General features: G+C 33.3%; 3 protein-coding genes across 5 annotated transcripts in view; 2 read left to right on the top strand and 1 right to left on the bottom strand.

Annotated features, from left to right (window-relative positions):
- The window catches only part of LOC141460753 (serine/threonine-protein phosphatase 4 regulatory subunit 3-like), a 30,420-nt gene extending 29,867 nt beyond the window's left edge, over nucleotides 1-553 (top strand). The window contains exon 17 of the mRNA XM_074141041.1: nucleotides 316-553. Coding sequence (XP_073997142.1) covers nucleotides 316-369 — 54 coding nt within the window. The 3' untranslated portion in view covers nucleotides 370-553. The remainder of the gene's footprint in view (nucleotides 1-315) is intronic.
- Nucleotides 554-2,205: 1,652 nt separating this feature from the next.
- Nucleotides 2,206-22,263, bottom strand: part of LOC141460756 (arylsulfatase B) — a 40,377-nt gene continuing 20,319 nt past the window's right edge. For both annotated transcript variants that reach the window (XM_074141057.1, XM_074141058.1), the window contains exons 4-11: nucleotides 17,486-17,712; nucleotides 17,128-17,380; nucleotides 16,316-16,473; nucleotides 15,020-15,168; nucleotides 13,959-14,101; nucleotides 3,561-3,703; nucleotides 3,318-3,454; nucleotides 2,206-2,877 (exon numbers count right to left, since the gene is read on the bottom strand). In XM_074141057.1, coding sequence (XP_073997158.1) covers nucleotides 2,712-2,877; nucleotides 3,318-3,454; nucleotides 3,561-3,703; nucleotides 13,959-14,101; nucleotides 15,020-15,168; nucleotides 16,316-16,473; nucleotides 17,128-17,380; nucleotides 17,486-17,712 — 1,376 coding nt within the window. In that variant the 3' untranslated portion in view covers nucleotides 2,206-2,711. The remainder of the gene's footprint in view (nucleotides 2,878-3,317; nucleotides 3,455-3,560; nucleotides 3,704-13,958; nucleotides 14,102-15,019; nucleotides 15,169-16,315; nucleotides 16,474-17,127; nucleotides 17,381-17,485; nucleotides 17,713-22,263) is intronic.
- Nucleotides 6,112-12,595, top strand: LOC141460758 (uncharacterized). 2 transcript variants are annotated; one of them, XM_074141059.1, is made up of 2 exons: nucleotides 6,112-7,918; nucleotides 10,870-12,595. In XM_074141059.1, the coding sequence occupies exons 1-2, from the start codon at nucleotides 6,392-6,394 to the stop codon at nucleotides 10,972-10,974; spliced, it is 1,632 nt and encodes a 543-aa protein (XP_073997160.1). In that variant the 5' UTR covers nucleotides 6,112-6,391; the 3' UTR covers nucleotides 10,975-12,595. The 2 variants fall into 2 exon arrangements, with proteins under 2 accessions (XP_073997160.1, XP_073997161.1); XM_074141060.1 differs by having other exon boundaries at nucleotides 6,112-7,926.

Genomic DNA, 22,263 nt, shown 5'->3' with positions numbered 1-22,263 from the left:
AAAAATTATGAAATGAAAGAATATCAGTGCCTTCTAAGTTTTTACTTGCTTCAAACTCCTTATTTCTGTATTCTTATTAACATTATACAGTTTTTAAAACAACCCATCCCATTTAGAGAGAATACTGCATTCATCTATCCCCCAAAACTATACCAAAATTATATTTTTACAGATGGTATTTTGAGTAATGTGGTAGTTCCGATTAAAGAATTTTCTTTTAATTGCGGCTTTTTAGCAACATTTATAACCTTCTCAATAACATTATTTACGAAAAGGTAAGGGACTATACATTTGCAGTGAAATTGTACTTTACAGGAAAGAACATCATTGTTGTGCACTAATCGCCTAGATCTGGACACCTTGAATTGAAGATGGAAGATCTTTTTGAAGAACTGGCTAACCCCCCACACACAACTGTTGGCATTAAATCCACAAAATATTTTGATTGTAATTTCCACATGGATTCGTGGCACCGTATAAAAATATCTCATCAACTCTGTCGTTTTTTTTTGTTTTTTTTTAAATCCTCCAGTTGTTTTTTTTTTTTTAATGATTTAAAAGTTTAAAAAAATAAAAAAATATGCAATGTAAACGATCTACTTTATCTTCTAAGGCTGGAAACATAGTGGAGCGGCGAGCAAAGCGGCGATGATAGCGAAGAGCGAAGCGGCGAAATCAAACACAAGTTAACATATGGGACCGCGCATAGTGGCGAGCAAAGCGAAGATAGAGCAACTCTATCTATTTCTAGTTTTTGTTTTTGCCGCTGTGCTCTTCGCTATCATCGCCGCTTTGCCCGCCGCTCCACTATGTTTCCAGCCTAAGGCGTAAAATCTAAACTTAGCTAAACGAAATTACGCTACGACAGTTTATACAGGACAAAGTACACCTTATTTCTGTTCTAAGAAATACTTATCCATATTCATCTAATTACATCTTAGGACTTATCCATTTAGAGAAGTATTATGTACGTATAAGAACTTTTATTTAAATAAATATTTATTTAGGTAAACAATCCAACAAACTGGTCTTTCGTCGTTAATTATTTTTCATTAAGATGCACGGAAAGTCAAAGCAAAAAATTGAAAATTATAAGCACAAGAAAGTATTCGAAAATACATTCATACCCATTCTAAAAATAGGGATTATTTATTATTTTTTTAAAGGAATATTATTTGTAAAATCGATATGTCATATTCCAAATTGGAATTTTTTGTTTTGTTTTCTTAACATAAGATTATTCTCTAACATATGTTCATTCATTTAAAAAAGATGGAAGAAAGAAAATGAAGGTTCATCTTGGATGAACATCAATATTGTAAATAAAACTACAGAAAAGAATAAATTGTAGCCAGCAGTACATTCTAATCGAACAGAAATCCTCTCATTTAAGTTTTATTTAAAATACATTAGACACTGCATTTTACTGAAATGAGCTCCATAAAAATATTGCATTTATTGGAACCAGAAATAATATATAGAAGAAATTAGCAGCAGTTATTAAACAAACATACATATAACCTTCGGTTGAATTGAACCAAGGAAGGTTATATTTATTATATGAATATATGTATAGTTTTCGTGGCCGCAAATTGTTAAACTTAGGATGGAAGATTTGCGAGGAATCGGTCAAATCCAACGTTTCGACATACGTATATTGTCCTCTTCAGGGCGTGGCTATGCGGGTTGGTTGAGTTACAGTTTCTGTAACGCAAATCTTCCATCCTAAGTTATATTTATTGTAAAAAAAAAAGGTAATAATCTGCTCGACGAGAGATTTAGTTCGACTGATCAAATTAGATTCAAGTATGATTCGATGATCTAAATGAAATAGGAAGTTATTCTATTGAAGCTGATAAAAAGAATAATGGTTATTTTCTTAAGAATGTGGGAAGTTTAAGAAGAAAGAACATTTGCTCTGTCTCATACAAACAGCTGACCAGCAATTTTATACGAAAGATGATGCCCATTCCTGCTTTTTTCCTAAATGCCTAAATTTATGTAGTATAAAGAATATGATTTCAAAAGAAGAATGTTTAAGCAATAACATGGAATGACAGTACATGTAAAATAAGTGCATTTTTAAACTCGTTCCTGATGTTATTATCAGTTTCAATGCTGTTTTTATTTTTAAGTTGTCAAAACCTTTTTGCATGTCTGAAGATTTTTCAAGAATATAATGTTAAATTAATAATTAAAACAAAAAATGGTTTATACAGAATATATACTGTATTTTCTTACATTTTTTTTTATGAAACATCCAATTTTATAATACAGATTCAACTTATATTACAGAAGTTTTGTGCACAAAAAATATCTATTAACACTTATTTCTTAACAGAAAAAGTACAACGTAAATAATATAAGCTATAAATATTACATTTAGCTATTAATAAGTATTGAAAATAATCGAATCATAACAAATCATCCAACTAAATAAAAAAAGATGTGACACGATAGCATTACTTACCTTTCTTTTCCTTGGATTAAAAATAATAATTTAATAATAATAATATAATTCTAGAGGTTAAAAATAAAGAGCAAACAAATTTACAAGTTTGGAAATCCGTCTGACACTCCGCGATGGACTGAGAAGGGATTGCTGCATGATGCTTTTAAAGTAAACTGCATTTAAAAGTAAATAGTTGTTTGACTATCAAAAGGAATTTTATCAATATCACAATTATTAAACCCAAAAAATAAAATTAATATCACATAACATCATTAGATGTAACCGGGTAGTCACCAAAATTGGTCCAAATATTGTTCCAAAACTTGGGATTTCCACGTTGATCAATGGGTAAGTTGCCGGCAGGTAAGGCAGTTTCATTCAATTTGCTTAATTCCTCTAAAAGGCGTTTAGTTAAATCTGGATATCTAGAAAATGATAAATAAATTTAAAAAAATCAGTGACACAGTAGTTTTTTATGGCAAATAAAATTTGCAGAACCAACATTTAAAAAATAGAATATCTAGTTACTATTTTACCCGTAAAAGCTCGCATATTTATTGCATCTCTGAACAGTTTTAGACTTCTTCATTAGAGGTTAGATTAATCTACATATTTGATATAAGAGATTTCTAGTTCACTATCCTGACAAGAATAAATTGATATCTCTTTTAGTTTCTAGCACTTACGGCACCAATTTAAACAAAATGCAAACTTGAGCTACTGAAGTTTAAACTTAATTTTGTAAACAAGAGCACAATCACAATACTGGGTACAGCCTTAAAGTGAAAACCTAATAGTGGAAACTAGAATTAAAATAATATGAAGAGATTTGGAGCAAGAATTCGGCAAAAGACATAATACTTACATGGGTGCCACATTATTTAATTCACAAGGATCCTCTTTGATATTGAATAGACAGGGCATCTTCAAAGGTAGACACGCTCTCTGGGGCTGTTTGCTGAAGTTGCACTTAATCTCGGCTTCATCTCTTAGATTTAAAATCTATTAAAAAACACGAAAATATTACCGTTCATTTAAAAAAAACTTATCGCCGCCTGAAAGGGCAAAACAAAAATTGGAATAGTTTTAAGAACAAATAACTGCTTACCGTCTCTGGTATGAGTGCTTTGGTGAACGGAACTATAGCTTGCCCAGCAGTACTTTTAATGACTCCATCTACATCGTACACTCGGCCGTCACTCCTTCCTGAAGGACCGTACCAGCCGTCCCATGAACCTTGATAAGTTGTGCCTGCAGACAATGTGTTAATCTCATAAGCCCACTTTATAGTTAAAGATACAATTTATAAACTCACAATGTTTAAAAAATTACCATCCTGGGTAGAGTTGAGATAATTGCGTCATTACTGCAAAAATAGCGGACAGAATAGCTTGCTCACATATAAATGTTAAATATATCTCGTTATATAAGAAAGAGAAACAAAAATCTGATACTGTCAACAAAATATTGTTTTTCTTAAGATAGTGTAGCGTAAAAGAAGACTGAATGGCATCGATTGAAGGGCGAAATATGTTTTGCTTAAAACCCTAACAAACCCTAGGTAAGCAATTGAATTCAGAGGAGAGGAGTTTCTGAGTGCAGCTCTCTCTAAGATCTTGATTTTTTTTTCGTCAATAGAATATGCATGGCAGCGATCTTCAAGTTGAGAGACTGTCAAGGGTGGTACTTCTTACAATCCAGAATCCTTAAACCTCCTACAAGGTAGTGTAACTATTTCTTAGCCAAGTGCTTGACTTTTGCGGCAAAAAAGATATCACTAACACACATCCTTTTGACTTTGCTAGAAACAGATATAAGAAATGTCATTGTTGATGCCACTTTAAAATTTTTTAATATTTTAATATAATTTATATTAAACATTTTTTTGTTCCTAAATTATTGTATTGTATCTTTAGATCATTAAGTATACTGTTCATACGAAATCTGGCTATTAAATTACGAAACTGCTTATGAAAAAAAGAGGTTTATTTTAAAAATGATTCTCAATCGAATGCTCCCCTTCAATGTACTCCCCTCCCATCGCCACACACCGTTCCATTCGGTTTTTCCATTGGTCAAAGCAACGATGGAAGTCTTCTTTTTTGAGTGCATTTAGGAGCTCCGCCGATTTTCGCTTCATCTCTTCCATCGACTCGTACCGGGTTCCTTTTAACGCCGACTTGATCTTCGGAAACAGGAAAAAGTCACATGGTGCTAAATCAGGCGAGTACGGCGCTTGTTCCAGCACTGGAGTGCCTCTAGCGGCTAAATAACGCTTCACAGACAGCGCGTTATGGGAAGGTGTGTTGTCCTGGTGTAAGATCCACGACTTCTTTTTCCACAACTGCGGCCGTTTCTCACAAACTTGCTCTTGCAGCGTTGCCAAAACTTTCAAATAGTAAGTTTGGTTTACAGTTTGACCCTCTGGAACCCATTCAGTCATCACGATGCCGTTGATATCGAAAAAAACAATTAGCATGGCTTTCAATTTTAATTTCGACATCCTTGCTTTTTTCATAATTGGCGATGCTGGCGTTTTCCAGTGCATAGATTGCCGCTTAGTTTCAACATCGTATTGGAATAACCAGGTTTCATCGCAAGTGATGATGTTTTCCATCAATTCAGGCTCTTCATCTAACCTCTCAAGAAAATCTGAACAGATCTGTTGACGGGCGAGCTTTTGGTCAGGGGTCAAATTTTTTGGAACGAACTTCGCACAGACTTTTTTCATGTTCAATTCGTCATTTAAAATTGTTCTGACAGTTTCTTTATCGGCGTTTACAGTCTCGGCAATCATCCGAATGCTCATACTACGATCTCCGCGCACAATTTCATTGATTTTGGTCACTGTTAGCGGAGTTGAAACAGAGACAGGTCGACCTGGACGTTGGTCATCTTCGGTGCTCTCTCGGCCTTCAGAAAACCGTTTACTCCATTCGAAAACACGCGCACGAGATAGAGAATTCTCACCATAGGCCTCTTTTAACAACTTATAGCACTCAGTCGGAGTTTTTTTTAATTTAACGAGAAATTTCACATTGATCCGTTGTTCATGTTTTTCGTCACACATAGTTATAAGCACGAGAAATAAACACGTTCGTATTAACCTCTACAGAATAAATAGTACTACAACAACAGAAACTTATTTTCATACTAGAATAGTAAACACTTCCAGCTATCCAACGCTGCATTCGTTTCCCACCCTACCCCTCAAGGACGCCTTCTGCACGCGCAGTCTCGTTATTTAATAGCCAGACCTCGTATAGTGACTGAATCTCACGAATGTTTGATATGTTTTGAACTCAATCGATATGTAGGTAAATAAAGTTTACAAGTAGTTCTGCCTGTAATGTAAAAAAATGAAACTTACTATAGTAAACTAAAATAAAAGTACAACTACAATTTATTAGAATCATAACATAGTGATAGTTAATAATGTTTAAACAAAAATAATTGTAAGTTAGCGTCAGGGACTTGCGCCGTATTAACCTCTCTCTATAGAATAGTATCGATTAAGATAATCATTAATTTAAAATAAAATATTAATACAAATAAAATTATAATTTTGATTTTGGGTAATAAATAAATAATTTATAATTTTCTGAAATCAGTGAAATAAGTAAGTAAAAACTAAAGTTCAGCTGATATTGGTAGTTCCTGTTTGGATCCACCAAATAAAATGGAGGTGCCATTGTTTGTGTTTAAGAACTCTTGTAACTGTACATGAGTTGAGTGTAAAGTTTAATATCTGTGTTGAAGTTGTATGTTTATAACAAGTTTTTGATTATATACAATGTTTTTGCACATAATTTTAATAATGTTAAGTGTTAATTAAAAAATCTTTTAAGGTTTTTTCTTTTATTATGGACAGAATCTGATTTAATGAAAAGTTAAGCCTCTTGAAAAGAGGGACGCTAAAGTAGAAAAAGATTATCCCAGATGGATTTATTGGATAAATTGAATATTAATGAAAAATCAATATTATTTCAATATAATTTACCACCACATGATGTTGACGAAGATGGTGTAAAACATATTATTGTGGATAATAAAAAAAATTTCTTAGAAATTGATTCTGAAAAAATAGTTTCAACTTATAATTTTACTTTCCCAATATCTAAAGTTGAAAGAATCAACGTATTTTACAGTTACCAGCCGAAATTCAAGTATTATTTAATATTATTTGGCAAATTCATTGTTGTTTTGAAGAAAACTAACGAACTCAATTTTGTGGAAAGAATAAATGAGGTGAGTCATTTTTATATATCAGATTATTATGATACTGGCAGGCCTCAAGTGGTAATTTGTTTAATTGGCAAAGAGCAGCCGTTAGTCACAGATTTTGCATATGAAAATAATGAACACAAAGTAACTTTAGAGACTGAAAATAGAGTTTTGTATGGTTTGAATTTAACTATTGTATCACAGTTGCAATCATTAAATGTTGCCGTAAAGAATAAAGAAAATCAATTGCAAGAAAAAGATTGTTTAGTGTCCAGTTTAACAAGTGACCTTGTAAATAGTAGAAAAACCAGTATCTATATGCCTTCTAATGCCCAACAATGTTTACAACCACTAAATCGTACAAGATGCGAACCGATGTCAGTCGGTGTACCTTGGGTGCGTGCTTATCTTGGCAAGTGGATAATTGGATTTCCAGTTACAAATCTACAAGAGAAACCTATAGCTAGAATGCATGTTTTTATCTGTGGTGAAACCATATGCGTAGAGAAGACAATCATTTTTGTGCCTAGAGTGAAAACATTAGAAGGATCAGAATTTAAGACGGCCCAGTCGTTGGAAGGACATAAGATTGGTGTTTTGGCTGCGGTAATCAAAGAGCCGGTAATCACAGAGAATGTGGTTAATTTTACTTGTAGCGCTTCCTTTAGCATCGGCTGTGATGTTCAGTTGCATCAGATATATTTAGGAGAGATCTCAGTAGATATTGATGATATTAAAAGTAATAAACTTGTACCATTCCATGCCAGTAAATCATTTAGAGATATATTAACCTATATGAGTGTTTCAAACAGAATACAGTTATACTTGAAAGATGCAGATAATAAACAACTATTCTTGAACAATCTAAAAGATAATTATGGTTTCATGCCAGTGACAAATCGTTATACAGTCAACATAATGGAGAACAGTGTCTTCACTGGTGTTTTGGTCGGCGTGGAAACCAACCATTACGGATGTATAGTGGAATTCTACACGAAAGACAGTCGTCAATTGACCCTACTTTTACAGTGTTTGCACAAATATCATTTCATATCCGCAGGTTTCCAAACAAGTCCTGAATCAAATTTCCAAACTATGCAAACTTGTATCAAAGAGGAACTACAGGCTGTGCAGAATATAACCAGGGGTAATTTTGCCTCGACTAGTGATCATCAGGTCCACGCAGCTTCCTCGTCCACTTCTTCTTCTTCTTCTTCAGTTTTTACTGATGACCCCTTTAAGGTGCTCAGGTATTTAAATCAATACGAAACTCGTAGTTTTAAAAGTATTAACAATTAATAGTTTTTATTTATTTGGTTTTTTTTTCTTTCTTTAATAATCAATTTTATATCTTTTACCAATCATTGCTATGCAAGTTTATCATATCAAACATTTTAAGAAAAATGATTTCTTTTAAGAAAAGAAAATTGATAATCTAATGCTCATTAATTAATGCTTAATTTTATGATTCTGTTTCGAAATTCTTAACACATATTTGAAAATAAAGAATCAATTGCATTAATTTGACTTGTTAGATGTAAACATTATTTCTAATTAAGTGTGCCAAATTTGAAATTTATGTCTGGGCCACATTTTATATTCCAAAATATTGTTTTAGTTTAATATTTTACTTAAGATGTTTTTTAAGATTTTAATTTTGGTATGAAGTTTCTACATTTTAAAAGTGATGGGGGTGCGGAAAATTAGAAAACCTCTTTCCCAATAGTTTTTTCAAGTAATAATATAAATGGTTAACTTGATTGTAGATGGGTTTTAATTTTGAGAAGTGATATTGGAGGATTTATTCAGCTGACGATTGATGGCAATGAAAACCTCTTGATCATTAGATCTTTTTTTTTTTTTTGTTTTTTTAAGTGACGTTTCAAGGGCAAACAGATTACTTCCGCCGGAAAGTGCTTAGAGCACCTCAGCCTCTCATCGCGTAAACCCATTAAAAGACTGATAAAGGAGAAAGATTTCCCTCTTCTACCAGAAAGAAATCCTTCTATGACCTTATGAAACGATCCCGTAATTATGTACGTAATTGTTAAGCAAATCGGATCTCGAGAGTAAATATTATCTGATTTTACTAATTTTTTTATTTTATTGAGAAGTCATTTAAAATCCTTTTTTAAACTGTTTTCTGCGCTCAAACATTCTCATTAAAGGTTAGAACTCAATTTCCGTAACCACATTCATCCCCTGGTGATTTCAGCTAATCTTATCTTTTCTTTCTAACAAGATATTCTCCAGTATCCCCAAATCCTCAACTAAATTCATACATTTGAATTTTATTTTTCAACTAAAATTTAATTTTTCCATCGGGTCCTTATTATGCAAATGATACCATTGTTTTATTTTATATTTTGAAAATTGGGAAATAAAATTTGACAATTACAATAATGTTTTTTAAAAAAAATGCTCTTTTCGTGATATTTTATCTTGAATTCTTTAAAGAAGCTCAGAATTCTAAATTTAAGGCTTATTAGCATTTAAAAATTATTATTTTTTTCTTGAGTATACTTAAAAACAAACAAAAAAATTAAAATATTTCCTATCCCAAGGGTAAATTTTGTAAATTTTTAGTTTTTCTTTTTTGAGTGCTTATTTTATATACATCTTTTTTAAAAAAAATATATCGAAGATATGTGCCAAGTAAATAATCATTATTTTCCTCGTTAGACTGAGAACAATTTAACAACTTCGAGCTAAAATAGTTCGAATAAAAATATATATATATAATCTTTAAAAAGAATTCAAAAGTTGGCAAATAATCCAATACTTTTTTTTCCATTTTTTTAAAAAAAGGGACTTTTCAAAGATAGAAAAGCAAAAAAATATAAAAAGGTTCCTCACAAACAACGGACTGTTTGTAGAATTTTTTTCTACAAACATCTTTTTTGATCTTGTTTTTTTTAATAAAAGTTTGATTTAGAAGGCATAAGATGCTAAGGCGTTTATGACGTTTTTTTTTTTAATATCAGATTTGTGTGACTATGTTCCTATTTTGTGAATGTATTTTTTCTGTTTTTTTTTTACTTATTTTTATTAAAAAATTATTTTATCACTTATATCATAAAAAAATAAAAAATAAAACTTATTTCCAAAATATAAAAAAAATATAGTTGGTAAGTTATGTCAAGTGTGGACAAAAAATACATACATGACTTGTGTATCAAATATACTATTTTGTATCCGATATTTTAAAATCATTAGGATGATGTTTCCAATTTGTCAAGTATTACGTAATTATTTTTTTTTAATTTTTATTTTTTAAGAAACGTCGGTTTAATGACACATGTATTTAAAAAAAAAATAATAATAATATTTTTAAGGCAGTTTCACGTGCGTGTTTACATTGAATAGGAAGTAATAACCTCCAGGTTAGGTTACTCTAAACACGAATCGATACAGTAATAACACACTTTTAGCAGGGGACTAGAAGTATTTATACTTTCAAAGTTTTTATTAGTTAAAAAATTAAAATACTTTTTTTTTAAATATTTTTAATAAAAAAATTATTTTAATTCAATTTGTGATGTAATAATTGATGAAAGTGCGTTAGATTTTCGATAATGTTTACGAACCACGATTTTTCACTAGCAACAAAGATGGAACAAGATACTTGGAAATCTGTAAGAAGTGTTGGTAAGTAATTAAGTACTAAGCTCACAGCTTGCCGTCTCCTTAAACTGCCATGGACGTCTCATTTAATTGGCAACCTAAGAAATGTAACCTTTCGGAAATTTTGCAACCTCACAATAGATTGTATACGTTACCATTCGATTAATACGCGATTAATCGATTAATTACTCCTGAACGCTTTTCATTTTTAAATAGTTTCAGCATCCTGCTTTGGAATTTAATACTCTTTAAGCCAGTACAAAATACATCTTTAATTTGAAACCTGGACAATAATGGGCTTCATTTAGACCAAGGTTATAAATGAAATAAAAGGTTGCTACATTCCAATAAATTGCGACGTATGGCATCTCTTATCTTAATACATATTTTGAATCATACCGTAGAATATCGTGAGATTTTTGGGTTAAGATTTTTTTTACATTCTTTCGCCACTTATACTGTGATTTGTAAATCAGGGCTGCTAATATCCGTTATGACTTTTTTACGACAATAAATCAATTTGAATCTATCTTAAAGAGAAATCTCAGCATTTTTTATGTCATTAACAGAAAAACAAAAAAATCTCAGAGAAAACGAAGTTTAAAAGGAGATGTGGCTGCAGAACAGAATGGTCAATACCATCATTTGTGACGTACCACCGGCCAAGAAACTGAACCAAAAATGAAGGGTAGAAATTACAGATTGACGTCTTCAATTTGTAAACAAGAACAAAAATATTGAATCCCCTAAAATTGTGAAACTGCCTATAATATATATTTTTTTTTTGTTTATTAGTGACTATAAGTTGAAGATTGTTTTTTGTTAATTGTTTGGGTGAAATGGAATGGTCTAGTCTATGGGTTGTTTGTCCCGTTTTAAAACGGGGAAGGTTTGCGATTTTTGTATTTAGAGAATGCTGGTCAGTAAAGGGATAGATGGATAGTCATATCCATTCGTAAAAGTGCAAGAATTGTTAGTAAAAAAAAAGCAAAGGAGTAGCTCTGATTTGCTAAGAAAGGTGGAGAGTGTGGATGTGATTGGGCTAAAAAGCCGGGGGGGGGGGAATAAGAAGAACAAGATCTAAGTAGTTGAATTAAATGATTGGACTCGCAAGATTGGAAATAAGACAGCAATGTTGTCCTAGATGGCCTTGGTCCTTTCTCAATCACAATGACGATGTAATCCAGAAAAAGTAGCCAAAAAAGTTATCTTTTTCTTCCATTGAATTCAGTTTGATGGTGCAAATAAAGATTCTCTTTTGCCATTAACCCTAGCAAGATTTCTGAGGGATAGATCTTCAGATTGGTTTTTTTCTCTTAACATTGATGAGAGGAGCCCATTTACTTCTACTTACCAAAAAACAAAGTTTCTGTCAAATAATTGCCTCCATATCAGATCATGTTTTTCTAGCATTTGCGGATCCAATCATTTGTTTTGCTACATGGTGTATAGAAGCCCCCCCGCCTCTTCATTGTTTCAAAACTACCATTTCAGAGCTAAATCTTCAACTAATCAAGAAATGCTCCTTCAGAGGAAAAGATCCATGTGTCAAAGTTTTGTTTATTTTTCTGAAATTATTTGTTTTTAAGACGATAATTTCTTTTTCTTTTCCTTTTTAAATTGATTTTTACATCACGATTTATGTTCCTGTATGATGGATCTCTGCAAGAGGATCGTCTTTATTTTTAATTTTTCTAAAGAAAAAACAAACCTAAGAATTGTAAGACTGTTAATTTTATTTGTACTTGTTCAAAAGAAAAACAAATTTATAAGTATATTTTAAATATATATATTACTTAAGAAGGACTTATTGAAACTTCAATAAAAGTAAATTAATTTAGTTTGAGATAGAATAATTAAAATTATATGAAAAAAGTAAATAATTAATAAAAATTTAGTTAATTTCCATATGTTTACTCAAATAAGTTTTAAGAAAAATAAATTTTTAAAAAAAATATGTTTGTATAACGAATATTTTTTATATGTTTATATGAATTGATTATTCTAAAAAATAATTAAGATTTATATGAATTAAAATTCAAAATATGATAACTAAATGACCCTTTTACTAAAAAGACTGAATTTGGAATTTAATTCTATAGTTTAATTAAAAATGAAATAAGAAAAAAAAAAAACTATTTTTAAGTATTAGATATTTGATGTTTTTTGACTGAAGTATTTTGTTTGTTTCTTTTAAGAAGCTATTTGTAATAAGAAGTATCATGCAATGTTATATGCAGAAAAAAAATAAAGTATTTGCAATAAATAAAGACTGCAATTTTGTGAAAGATTTTATCACTTGTTTAATTTATTTACCCTACAAATACTTACTGGACATTTATATTTATCTACTTGGGCCAATAAATCTGCACCTCGGAGGGAAAAGGCACCATGTCACAAAAAGTAAATTTTACAGGGGAGCCAAATAAAGATATTTTTCCAAATTCATTTTTTGTTCCACTTTTCCGGTTATACTCTTTCCTGTACTTCTCACCGTAATTATTACAGTTGGTATGGCCACTTTAACTCCCATATTTTAAAATATTTTACTTTCATCTCCATTGTGAAAAAATTTATGCCCATGTAGTGCCTTTTACTCTTAAGCAATGAAGTATCATAGCGCTTTTTAAAAATACATAAATCGCTTAATAGTAAACATAGGTCATAGTGCTTTACACCTGTAGAAAGAGCAACAAAAAATTTGTAAAATGATGCCAAAATCTGAAAATCGAAAAAAATGGACATGGTGCCTTTTCCCTCCGAGGTACAGAAATATACTCGTACATACAAATATTCAAAAGCTAGGGAAAAATGTGACTTATAATGGGGGAAATGTCAGACGAAACACTAAAAAAACCATCTTGATTTACAACTTTGACAACAGACTATCTAGTCCTTCACACATTTACACATTACTGACTGACTTATGTTCTGACCTTTATGGATAGGGGGGCTAAAATATGACCAAAATTAGCCAGTTAAAAGATTTGAAAACTAGTCACTACGGTCCGCTTCAGGTAGCACCGTGGTCAGGGCCGGATTTAGATGAAAAGAAGCGCCCTAGGCTATTCCACTTATGAGGCCCTTTCACCTCCCATTTTTAAGTTTGTAAATTCCATGAGAGATAATAAAATACACCACTACTGTGATTGTATATCAATATGTTAAATGAAACGTGTTGTTTATTGGTACTGTTTTTAGAATAGTGTAATTTTAATTTTGCTAACAATTTGAATGTAGGCCCGCTCTTGATCTTGATGTCCTAGGCTGAAGCCTAGTTTGCCTAAAGGAGAATCCGGCCCTGACTATGGTGCTTATACGTAGAGGTAAACAAATTTTACCAGGAGTTAAAAATGCCCTACACTTAAGGGCTTCGTAACGGGATAGATCATACATATTTCATTTAATTTTATAATCCTAAATGTTAGCAATGAATAAATTGAATGATGGCATAAATGATTCCAAATAATGTACGGCACACTTAGATAATGTTTTTCTCTTAATGTTTTTGTTTCATTTTTGAAGGAATAACTTATTATTAATGTGCCCTCAAATACGGAATTTGAAACATGTGTAAGTTAGAACATGAATAGAAGTAGATCCATTCCAGATTATTTTTTTGCCTCAAATGAGACGAACAATAAAAATTGGGACTTACCTCTGACAATTTTCCAATGGCCAATAGTTAGTGCAGAATTATTATCGATATCATCAATATTATGCAGAATAAAAGATCGATGTGAGAGAGTTCCATGGCTTAGGCTGTTCCATAAGTCAAGTCCATCCAGACCTTCTGGTATCCTGAAATCGAAGATATTTTTTATTAGTCTAGAAATCAAAGAACAACTTAAAAGAAAAAACTAAAAAGTAGACTAAGTTCTCTTGACAAGTGATTAAATAAAACACCTTCAAATTCCAGTGCGAATTCCTGGTCATTTATATTTAAATGATCAGAGGACAAGGTGAAACTACTTCAGCACAAATTTAGGTTAAACGTCTAATTTATATTTTTAGCGAGTAGGTCAGATATTTGTTTGAAAAAGACAGTTTAGCAAGAGCTTATGTTATTGTTCTCCTTGACAAATTGAGTTTAACTATAAAAATTATTTTATGATAAATTTCATGTCAATCCTTGAACGAGAACAGGAGAACTGAACACTGACTTTCGGAAGGTCAAACTGAACACTTCGTTTAGTAAACACAGTTTTCATCATAATTACTTTTAAAAGTAAATTAAAGTACCAATTAGGTGTCGTGGACGGAGTCGACTAGCAAACATACTTTACTGTAAATTTCTTATATTAACCATTAAATAAAAACCAAGGCCTAGACTCCGGGAATCGAACCCACTATCCAACAATACATATTAGCATTGCGGGTCTAGCGTCTTAACCGCTCGGCTATCGTGGTGCCTTTTTAATTACTTTTAATGTACCAAGTTCTTGTGATTACACTGCAAACCCCTAGATCTCTCTTCTTGTTTTGTAGCTCTAATAAAGTACGAAAATTTACATGATTTCAGTAAATTCTTTTCAAGGAGTAAGAAATAACGATTACATAGATGACAGTTTTATCTCTTATCAAATTACAGTGTTTTTTGTTTTCATTGTTAACTAGAATGGCCTCCCACTCTTTTCCTGGGCCTCGCTACCGCTAATGCCCTCAGGCCCTGATATCCCAGGCTATTTTCTATTAAATCTTTATAGTACTGCTCGTTACCTGTGCTTTGCTTTGGCTGCGGACAGCAGAGTAGGCAGCCAGTCACTGATGTGGATCATCTGGTTGGACACTCTTGAGGAATTCTTTAGCAGAGGACTCCAAACAAGCGCTGCACCTCGCACACCTCCTTCCCATAAAGTATTCTTCACCTAGAAAATAAATATCCACTAGATTAGATTTAGATTTTAACGGGCGGGACGGGACCTACACCCCACGGCACCGCAGCCACAAGAGGCTTATTGTACCTTCTCTTGAGTCTAGTAGGTGAAACCTCCCCTTCTAAGAAGGTTGAGGGCTTTCCCTACCAGTTCCTACTGGGCTATAATCTCCTTTGGTCTCAAAGTACCAAAGATATCGTAGCGCAGCCGCTCGATTGCAACGCAATCAAACAACAGGTGAGAGGCCGTTTCCTTCTCTTCATGGCACAATCTGCACAACGGTTCCGAACTGATAAGCCCCTACCATGTGCAGGTGCTTCCTGAACCTACCATGCCCTGTGAACCCAAGGCCTGTGTAACCAGGGTAATCTGATTTCTGCCCAAGCCCAGAGTCTCACTTTGGTCTTACGTAATATCCACTAAATTACGTCAGTCAAATAACTACAGTGAACGTCTACTTCACATCTTTTAATTTATCATTAAAATTCTAAGACATATCTAAGTAAGGGTAAAATCAAAGTTACTTTTTTCAAACAGAAATATTTGAAAATGACTTGTAAAATTTCCCATCATACCTTTAAAAAAAATATTAAGAATTGAATTTTAGTTGAATTTTCATATTTTTTTCCTCACAATTCACCTGAATGAAAAATGGCAGAAAAATTCCATCTCAATATCTTCAATAATTTTCATTTCACTGTCTTTTTCAATTAATAAGGCCGCAGATGGCCTTAATTTTATCTCCTTTGTAAAAATATAAAATTCTATATAAGAATTTAATTTGAAATTTTTAAGTTGTAGTAAAGTGCAGGAGCTTTCCTCAACTTCATTTAGCACTTCAAAAATGCTCAAAATAAAATTAAAATTGAAGCTAAAATTTGTCCCTCGAAGATATCTCATTAGATCAAAAGATAAAAGACATATGAATCACACTGCATAATACGCGTTTTGTCCCTCAGTTAAAATTACATATTCCAAGAGCAAGAAGCAGTTTTACGTTAATTAGCATTAACATATCCTAAAAGCGGCAACAAATTGTAGTTCAACAACTATGTAAATATTAGCACGTTAGGCGTCCTTGAAACTTTGCTGATTACGAGTATATATTTAGAAAGAAACATAATTAAGAGAAACTAACTCCTCGAAGTGGCCAATTAGAGGCTGCGTTCAAATTGAATCCAGCTGCTGGGCCGCCATTATCCGTTGTGAACACGATGACGGTGTTGTGCAGCAGATCTCGACGGTAGAGAGCGTCCACGATCTTCCCGACTGATTGGTCCAGTTTTACCAACATTCCTGCGCATAATTATCTCTACAGTTCAGTGAAACAAAAAAAAATCAGGAATCTGTGACTTGCATCATGGACGCTAAACTATAAACTACTTGCTAATAATAATTGCACCACCCAAGAGGAAAGTTACAGGCTTTAGACTTTTTAGTTCTCTTAAATAAATCTAAGTTATGTTTCTATGTGACCCAAACTCAATATTTTGAAATGAATCAAGAACACGATGGACATGAAGGACATAGAGGATGGACATGAAGGACATAAAGGATGGACATGAAGGACATAAAGGATGGACATGAAGGACATAGAGGATGGACACGAAGGACATAAAGAATCAGAAGGGATGCTTACCCACACTCTTCCTCTTCCCTTCAGGGAATGCTCATCTACATCTGAACTGCCCTTAAACGAATTCACCTTGGAAAATATTTGTGATAAACGTGACAGGGTAAAGTAGGGAAAAACGATAATGGGACATTGTCGTCACTAAGAAAGTGGCAGTCCTATGGGGGACGACTTTTCGTTTTAGGCACCAGTGTTTAAAAAAAAACCCTATTTTGGGCTCAGGAGTCCTTGAAACCTGTGAATCCTGTAGAAACTCGATTTGGACATTAGACCCAATCGCAACATTTCCTTTCACGAACTAATTAGGAAACACGTACCAGCAAATCTTCTCCTGTAGTAGTCAGTAATGTTGGTAATAGATACGACCACAGTATCTGGCACTGGCAGCGGATTGTACGGATTACCAGAATGAACGGCTGCGTGCGCCATGTACAGGAATAGCGGTTGGTTAATTACAGGATGCTCTTCAATAATCCGTACAGCTTCGTCTGTGAAAATGTCCGTGGAGTAACGGCCATGTTCTTCTGTGGCAGCTGTCATATTCCTGCGTAGATCTAGGCCCCACATACCCTGATTTTTTTTTTGCCCAGAGAAATGGCAGAAAAAAAATAAATTAAATAAATCTGAGAAAATCTGTTCAGTAAGCAGGAAAAGCCAGACTATTTTAATACTCACAGTTTCCATAGCCGTATGATCATTATAATCCTGATGACCTGTCCAAAACCCGAAATGACTGTCAAATCCTCTGAAGGTTGGTGTAAACTCCTTCTTGTATGATCCCAGATGCCATTTGCCCACCGCATGGGTTTTGTATCCTAATTCTCTTAGATATTCGGGCAGTAATTTCTCAGACAATGGTAGCCCACGAGGTTCAGCGCCGTACAGTATTGAATGCTGCATTCCTGGAAATGAGGTAAATTACGTATTATTTGTTTTATTCTATTTTCTTTATATACAAAGTGCATCAGTTGGATGACCAAGTATGGAGAAGAAGTCGAAAACCTCATCTGTGCTAAAAAAATATTCATACTAACCTAGAACCGATTACCAACGATTTTCGAGAAAACATTGTATCAAGACATTTCATCATTTTTTTTATACTTCGAGACAGTTTCCACGAAAATTGAAATCTTAACTCCTGGCGAATTAACACTCAGCTAATTTAAATACACCAATCGATAGAAGCTTAAATTATCGATAGATGATGATATTTTCTTGTCTATAATTATATTATTATTAAAATTTTAGGCGTGTCAACATCTGAAGTGATCATTTGAAAGCTTCTCTTTTACCAATTTTCTTTACTTTTTTATAAAAAAAAAAAAAAAATATGCTAGCTGCAGGTTTTTCCTTGGGTCCATTAACCTGGCGGCACTTTGGTTGAATTTTGAGACAAAACTTTTGCACCGAGCTCGAAACACATTGCACTCTTATGCACCACCAAAAAAAAATCTAAATTCGCCAAGGAAAAGCCACAATAAGCAATTAAAGTTTTTTTCCCGCCAAAAAAAATTTGGCCGGATTTGATTGAAACTTACTTCATTATGTTAAGTACACTTTGCACTCCATTGCACCACTTAAAAAAATTCATTAACTTTAATAATTACGGAGATATGGCCATTCAAAAGATCAAAGGAATTTGCCGCAAACACTGAATTTCGAACCGCGACTTAGTATACAGGTAGAGGAGAGCTAGCACCAGCTAGAACCACAAAAAAAATCTAATAAAATATGCACACATTCAGAAATATAAGGAATTAAAGTGCTAAAAAAAGCATTAACTTGGCGGCACTTTGGTGGAATTTTGGGTAAAAAATTATTGCACCCTGCTCAGAACACTTTGCACTCCTATGCACCACCAATAAAAAAGCTAGCACCACCAAGGAAAAGCCTCAATTTTCCATTTAAAGTTCCGCGCGAAATTTAAATTCAAAAAAAATGAGTCTTATTTGCGGGAAAATTGGAGCGCTTTTTTCCAAAATAGCAAGTACTAGTATTAGAACAACTAGCCCCACACAGGAAATGCCAAAAATTAGCATATTTTCAAAGTAATTTACAAATTATTCGACCGATTTTCCCGCCAACTTACCTTTAACCGGAAGTGCTCTAAATTGAATTGAAACTCATCCTATTTTGTTCATGGTAGCTAGCACCAATATGCACCACAAAAAGAAATTTTGAATTTACACTAAAAGCTGAGATATTGATAATAAAAGATGCACTGACAGACGTGACCATTAACTTTGCGGCACTTTGGTGGAATTTTGAGAAAACAATTATTGCACCCAGCTCGGAACACTTTGCAATGCCAATAATAAGCCAGCAACACAACGGAAACTGTAAAAATTCACCAATTGTACGCCAAATATAACTTTAACCGGAAGTGCCCTAAATTGAATTGAAACTCATTCCATTTTGTTCGTGATAGCTAGCACCAATGTGCACCACAAAAAGAAATTTTGAATTTACACTAAAAGCTGAGATATTGATAATAAAAGATGCACTGACAGACGTGACCATTAACTTGGCGGCACTTTGGAGGAATTTTGGGTAAAAAATTATTGCACCCAGCTCGGAACACTTTGCACTCCTATGCACCACCAATAAAAAAGCTAGCACCACCAAGGAAAAGCCTCAATTTTCCATTTAAAGTTACGCGCGAAATTTAAATTTAAAAAAAAATGAGTTTAATTTGTGGGAAAATTGGAGCGCTTTTTTCCAAAATAGCAAGTACTAGTATTAGAACCACTAGCCCCACACAGGAAATGCCAAAAATTAGCATATTTTCAAAGTAATTTACAAATTATTCGACCGATTTTCCCGCCAACTTACCCTTAACCGGAAGTGCTCTAAATTGAATTGAAACTCATCCTATTTTGTTCATGGTAGCTAGCACCAATATGCACCACAAAAAGAAATTTTGAATTTACACTAAAAGCTGATATATTGATAATAAAAGATGCACTGACAGACGTGACCATTAACTTTGCGGCACTTTGGTGGAATTTTGAGAAAAAAATTATTGCACCCAGCTCGGAACACTTTGCAATGCCAATAATAAGCCAGCAACACAACGGAAACTGTAAAAATTCACCAATTGTACGCCAAATATAACTTTAACCGGAAGTGCCCTAAATTGAATTGAAACTCATTCCATTTTGTTCGTGGTAGCTAGCACCAATGTGCACCACAAAAAGAAATTTTGAATTTACACTAAAAGCTGAGATATTGATAATAAAAGATGCACTGACAGACGTGACCATTAACTTGGCGGCACTTTGGTGGAATTTTGGGTAAAAAATTATTGCACCCTGCTCAGAACACTTTGCACTCCTATGCACCATCAATAAAAAAGCTAGCACCACCAAGGAAAAGCCTCAATTTTCCATTTAAAGTTACGCGCGAAATTTAAATTCAAAAAAAATGGAGTTTTATTTGCGGGAAAATTGGAGCGCCTTTTTCCAAAATAGCAAGTACTAGTATTAGAACCACTAGCCCCACACAGGAAATACCAAAAATTAGCATATTTTCAAAGTAATTTACAAATTACTCAACCGATTTTCCCGCCAACTTACCATTAACTTGGCGGCACTTTGGTGGAATTTTGAGAAAAAAATTATTGCACCCAGCTCGGAACACTTTGCACTCCTATGCACCACCAATAAAAAAGCTAGCACCACCAAGGAAAAGCCTCAATTTTCCATTTAAAGTTACGCGCGAAATTTAAATTTAAAAAAAAATGAGTTTAATTTGTGGGAAAATTGGAGCGCTTTTTTCCAAAATAGCAAGTACTAGTATTAGAACCACTAGCCCCACACAGGAAATGCCAAAAATTAGCATATTTTCAAAGTAATTTACAAATTATTCAACCGATTTTCCCGCCAACTTACCTTTAACCGGAAGTGCTCTAAATTGAATTGAAACTCATCCTATTTTGTTCATGGTAGCTAGCACCAATATGCACCACAAAAAGAAATTTTGAATTTACACTAAAAGCTGATATATTGATAATAAAAGATGCACTGACAGACGTGACCATTAACTTTGCGGCACTTTGGTGGAATTTTGAGAAAAAAATTATTGCACCCAGCTCGGAACACTTTGCAATGCCAATAATAAGCCAGCAACACAACGGAAATGGTAAAAATTCACCAATTGTACGCCAAATATAACTTTAACCGGAAGTGCCCTAAATTGAATTGAAACTCATCCTATTTTGTTCATGGTAGCTAGCACCAATATGCACCACAAAAAGAAATTTTGAATTTACACTAAAAGCTGATATATTGATAATAAAAGATGCACTGACAGACGTGACCATTAACTTTGCGGCACTTTGGTGGAATTTTGAGAAAAAAATTATTGCACCCAGCTCGGAACACTTTGCAATGCCAATAATAAGCCAGCAACACAACGGAAACTGTAAAAATTCACCAATTGTACGCCAAATATAACTTTAACCGGAAGTGCCCTAAATTGAATTGAAACTCATTCCATTTTGTTCGTGGTAGCTAGCACCAATGTGCACCACAAAAAGAAATTTTGAATTTACACTAAAAGCTGAGATATTGATAATAAAAGATGCACTGACAGACGTGACCATTAACTTGGCGGCACTTTGGTGGAATTTTGGGTAAAAAATTATTGCACCCTGCTCAGAACACTTTGCACTCCTATGCACCATCAATAAAAAAGCTAGCACCACCAAGGAAAAGCCTCAATTTTCCATTTAAAGTTACGCGCGAAATTTAAATTCAAAAAAAATGGAGTTTTATTTGCGGAAAAATTGGAGCGCCTTTTTCCAAAATAGCAAGTACTAGTATTAGAACCACTAGCCCCACACAGGAAATACCAAAAATTAGCATATTTTCAAAGTAATTTACAAATTACTCAACCGATTTTCCCGCCAACTTACCATTAACTTGGCGGCACTTTGGTGGAATTTTGAGAAAAAAATTATTGCACCCAGCTCGGAACACTTTGCACTCCTATGCACCACCAATAAAAAAGCTAGCACCACCAAGGAAAAGCCTCAATTTTCCATTTAAAGTTACGCGCGAAATTTAAATTTAAAAAAAAATGAGTTTAATTTGTGGGAAAATTGGAGCGCTTTTTTCCAAAATAGCAAGTACTAGTATTAGAACCACTAGCCCCACACAGGAAATGCCAAAAATTAGCATATTTTCAAAGTAATTTACAAATTATTCAACTGATTTTCCCGCCAACTTACCTTTAACCGGAGGTGCCCTAAATTGAATTGAAACTCATCCTATTTTGTTCACGGTAGCTAGCACCAATATGCACCACAAAAAGAAATTTTGAATTTACACTAAAAGCTGATATATTGATAATAAAAGATGCACTGACAGACGTGACCATTAACTTTGCGGCACTTTGGTGGAATTTTGAGAAAAAAATTATTGCACCCAGCTCGGAACACTTTGCAATGCCAA

The sequence above is a fragment of the Rhodnius prolixus genome, unplaced genomic scaffold, assembly GCF_049639745.1.
Source record: "Rhodnius prolixus isolate KJV_2025 unplaced genomic scaffold, Rpr scaffold_6, whole genome shotgun sequence".
In the NCBI taxonomy this organism is placed as follows: domain Eukaryota; kingdom Metazoa; phylum Arthropoda; class Insecta; order Hemiptera; family Reduviidae; genus Rhodnius; species Rhodnius prolixus.
Note: the sequence above shows the minus strand (reverse complement) of the source record. Positions and strands in the feature narration are given on the sequence as shown.

Bases quoted from the DNA above. Each gene is read 5' to 3' on its own strand.
- LOC141460758 (XM_074141059.1), top strand. From the start codon at position 6,392: ATGGATTTATTGGATAAATTGAATATTAATGAAAAATCAATATTATTT. The intron at 7,919-10,869 runs GTGCTCAGGTAT...TGTCATTAACAG, and splicing joins TTACTGATGACCCCTTTAAG to AAAAACAAAAAAATCTCAGA.